The sequence below is a fragment of the Salvelinus namaycush genome, chromosome 27, assembly GCF_016432855.1.
Source record: "Salvelinus namaycush isolate Seneca chromosome 27, SaNama_1.0, whole genome shotgun sequence".
Taxonomy (NCBI): Eukaryota; Metazoa; Chordata; class Actinopteri; order Salmoniformes; family Salmonidae; genus Salvelinus; species Salvelinus namaycush.
This window is the reverse complement of record NC_052333.1, coordinates 28,614,077-28,618,490: the sequence shown is the minus strand read 5'-3', so window position 1 is coordinate 28,618,490 and position 4,414 is coordinate 28,614,077. Positions and strand designations below refer to the sequence as shown.

General features: G+C 49.0%; 1 protein-coding gene across 1 annotated transcript; it reads right to left on the bottom strand.

Annotated features, from left to right (window-relative positions):
- Positions 1 to 428: 428 nt before the first annotated feature.
- On the bottom strand, positions 429 to 2,666 carry LOC120022789 (DNA-binding protein RFX5-like). Its single transcript, XM_038966788.1, has 4 exons — positions 2,591 to 2,666; positions 2,274 to 2,472; positions 2,013 to 2,107; positions 429 to 1,879 (listed from the first exon to the last, which is right to left on the bottom strand). Exons 1-4 carry the CDS (start codon positions 2,627 to 2,629, stop codon positions 824 to 826), a joined length of 1,389 nt encoding a protein of 462 aa, XP_038822716.1. The 5' UTR covers positions 2,630 to 2,666; the 3' UTR covers positions 429 to 823.
- Between the last annotated feature and the right edge of the window lie 1,748 nt (positions 2,667 to 4,414).

The window sequence follows — 4,414 nt, the reverse complement described above, 5'->3', positions numbered from 1 at the left end:
TTGTGGCAAAATGGCTTAAGGACAACAAAGTCAAGGTATTGGAGTGGCCATCACAAAGCCCTGACCTCAATCCTATAGAAAATTTGTGGGCAGAACTGAAAAAGCGTGTGCGACAAACCTGACTCAGTTACACCAGCTCTGTCAGGAGGAATGGGCCAAAATTCACCCAACTTATTGTGGGAAGCTTGTGGAAGGCTACCCGAAACGTTTGACCCAAGTTAAACAATTTAAAGGCAATGCTACCAAATACTAATTGAGTGTATGTAAACTTCTGACTCACTGGGAATGTGAAATAAAAGCTGAAATAAATAAAATGTTATTCTGACATTTCACATTCTTAAAATAAAGTGGTGATTCTAACTGACCTAAGACAGGGAAGTTTTACTAGGATTACATGTCAGTAATTGTGAAAAACTGAGTTTAAATGTATTTGGCTAAGGTGTATGTAAACGTCCAATTTCAACTGTATATTATAAAAAATAAAAAAACACTGAGGGGAATTCCTCTCAGGGAGAGTAGCACTTAAAACCTCGTAAGGTCCAAACCCGTAAACACCCCCCCTCGTCATCAGAACTACGGAACCGCCTTTATCGCTCTCTCTGCTCACAATTACAAAGACAAACATGCAGTTAGAGTCACAGCAAAGAGTTATAAATGGAAGGTCAACAGGGATTAATAGTGTTTTGGCTTCATCAATCCTTCTTGGCTCTCTGCGCTGCCAATCTTGGATTTCCACCAATCGGGGAGAAGACGCTACCTGGGAGAAGATGATTGGGGGTGGTTATCCTCACCCTGAGGGTAGTATAAAGTCCCTTAGTGCTCCTTAGTCTCTGGGACAAGGAAGGCCAGGGCTAGGTTCTTTAGAGCTGTCATCGGGTGTAGGGCTGCCCTCCGAGCTAGCCTGGGCAGTGGGGGTTGAGCTAGCCTGGGCAGTGGGGGTCGGCAGATCGTCCAAAGGTTCCACGGGGGTGAGGGTGATCGCCACCTCCCCTCGATCCTCCAGCACAGTGGGCAGGGGCAGGCGGTGCTGGGGGGTAGACTGGGAGTTGTTGTTGTTCTTGGTGATGATGGTGGGTGGTCTCGGGGCCCTCTGGATGACCTCTACCATGGCCCTGCCCATGTCCCAGTTTGTGTGACTGGCCCCTGACAACAGCAGCACGGGCCGTGGGTCAGTCTCGAGCACCACGCCCCGGTGCTCTGGGTCGCCTGTGTCCGCTACCGAATGCAGCTGACCTAGTACCAAGGCCTGCTGGTCCTGGAATACGACCTCCACCACCTGGGAGGCGGAGGAAGAGCAGGCTTTCTGGATCACCCCTCCGGTGAGGGAATTCATGATAGGGGCTTGGTTGACCGAGGGTAAGGGTGGAGGGGGCGGCTGCGGGGGGGCAGTGTCCTCTGGCCGTGGCTTCCTGGGTCGTCCTCGTTTCCGTTTGGCCGGCGTGCCTCCCGGCCCGGGGCCCCCGCTTGTCGCCTCGGGGGCCCGTTTGCCCGCCGTGCGGGCCCTCTGCACCACCGACGTTGGTGCCATGGGCGCCATGGTGATTGACGGGGCTTTTTCCCTGTCGGGGTAGGAGAGGCTGACGCTCTGGGGGAGGATCATGACGGGGAGAGCGCCCCCTTGCTGCTGGGGCAGGGCAGTCATTGTAATGACTTTCACGCCACCTGCGTCTTTGGGCGCCAGCGAAGGGGGCGAGGAGCGCACCGAAAGCTGGGACTTTTCCGGGACGGAGCTGCGAGGCAGGATTCGGGGCAAGTGCTTCATCAGAGCCTCCACCTGCAATTCGCGACCCCCCGGGCGTACAGACTCCACCCCTTTCATTGGCTTGTCACTGGACTGCAGTTTCCCTGGCAACGACTGATCCCCAACGTCTTTATCCCTCTGAGAGAAACAACATCATTGTGTTACATAAACTCAATATAAGTAGACATGGCTCATTATTACAACTTCCAGCCCAGCAGTGTGTTCATGTACTTTGCGTTTAGTCTTTGAAAGGGTATTGTTGATGCAATACCTTAGCTTCAGAGCCGCTCCCTTCCGTCTCTGGCCCACCTCCTTTGGATGGTACTGGGTTCTTCTTGATCACCTTGTGGGGCTTTGCAGGACCTCCTGTGAGACAGAGAAAAATCACAGATGATTACAAGAAATTCCAACCATAAGTTGGTTGCGGATGGTATTGGAGATGACATGAACACAGTGTAACGAGGTCGACTGAATACAGTGTAACGAGGACGACTGAACACAGTAAGATGGAAATGAGGACACTGAGACTCACCTGCCATAGCGGCAGAAGTGACGAGTTCAGCCTGGCTGCAGCGCGGGTTGACGATGTGCTCCTGCACAAGAAAACGGGCGATCTCGACCACTGTGTCAAAGGAACGCTTGAGGATCTTCTGGGCCCAATCACAGATGAGCTCACAAGCCGCCTCCGTCACCTCTTGCTTGTAGGTCTGCACCAGCTCCGTCAGCTCCGACTACATGGACGTACAGCCTTAATCACTACTGACAGTCATTTTTGCACTTAGCTATAGCAAAAGCAATGGTAGTGTGCTATCATCTAACCAGGAAGTCCAGTTGGCTAGTCATACATACCGGGTCGTTTTTCAGGTCCAGGTTTGGCAACAGTGGCATGTTTAGCACCGTCTTCCTGCGGATTCCACTATAACAATACGTGTCAGCGGAGGAGTTAAGGAATAACTGTAGACAGAAAGGGGAACCCCACCCTCTCCACTTATCAATAGATTATGGTTATACTTTTTGATCCTTTGTACTCCGTGGCATCATTCTATCCACATTTCCCATATAGGATGCAAATAGGATGCATTGAAGTATGGGTGAATCCCTGAATTCCATCCAGAATATTTAATTTACAGGTGTCAATGCAGTTGTGGCAAACAAAAGTAAAATTGCATTCAAATGTTTAAAGGGCCTCCCAAAACAACCTCGTGACAGACTGAAAGGATATTTGGACTGTCCCCTGCCACCGAGCCTCCGGGCTTTGATGTTGGGGAAGATGTCACGGATGATCTTCCCAAAGTTGGCAGCGCTCAGAGGCCGGTGCTGCAGGTTTTCACAGTATCTCCTGGGGGATGAGAGCGTAAGAGATCATAACATTAGCTGGGTTGTTTTCATTAGGGCACACCGTAGCAAAGCGTTTGAAACGGAAAACTAAAACGAGTATTTCTTATTGATGTCCAGGTAGTCCGGGTTCATGAGTACATTTGTAATTCACAGTCACAGCTGTGCCTCATGACATGAACTTACTTGTATGTCTCGTAGACGTCTTGCTTGGGCAGGCAGGTGTCTGCGTGCTCCTCCAGGTGGCTGCGGATCCAGTTGCAGGTGTGCAGCTGGTCAGCTGTGTTGAAGGAGCTGGGGTCACTGCTGCTGCTGCTCAGGACAAACAAAGCAAAGAAGTACATCTCAGCAGCCATGTTTTGCTGATAAAAATATATTTTTTCATGTGGCGGGAAAGAAAGGGACAGTTCAATGTAGACATTTTGAAACAAGTTAAGGCGGTGAACATTAAAAAATTTGGAGGAGATATACACATCCCCAACCGGTGCTGGCCCCCCCCCCCCAAAAAGAAAGATGAAAAGCCAGCACAAGGTTCATGTTGCTGCTGTTTTATTCCAGCTCAAACATGCATTGCTGCACTGGCAAAAATAATAATAATCAATATGCACTCACATTTTGGCAAGCAATTAAATAACAATCACAAAATGTCAATCATTGTGTCAACTGTTTATAACAGATTTATAAACTATTAACTAAATAATTTAGTTTATAAACTACTTATAATAGCATTTATGAATCGTTTTAAGTGTAAAGTGTTATGGGGGGGAAGTCAGTATGTGACTGGGTTATTGAGCTTTGTATACATGTTGACAATAACACCCATGAAAACGTGGACCTCTTCCCTTACCTTGGCAGTGTTCTCTCCTCCAAAGCTGACATCGATGCAGAAATACACCACCGCCTAAGTTGTGCCAGCGGGGCCATTGCCAGACTGAGAAAAAGAGTTTGGGGAATTTGGAGATGCGTGCATGTTCGAGATACATAGATCTGCATGGTCTGTTGAATCTCTGCATCTCAAACGCACACGATAACATCCAGATCAAAACTAAACTTAAACCACCAGCGGGTAGGTACAATGCACCCCCTTCTGGATGGACCACTGCGGCAACGCTTGCTTGCATGACACCTAATGTATCTCTAATGGACTGAATGGAAATAAAACAAAATGGAGGAAGGCCATCCACGGTAGGGCTGCACATCATGAAAAATACCTCCACCGTGCCACTGAGGACAAGAGGCAACAACGAAAGGAGAGGCTAAACATCAACCACTATCAACACACACACTGGCCTCTTCAGTGGGATTTGTGGGTCATACATCAGCCTCTTCAGTCATCTG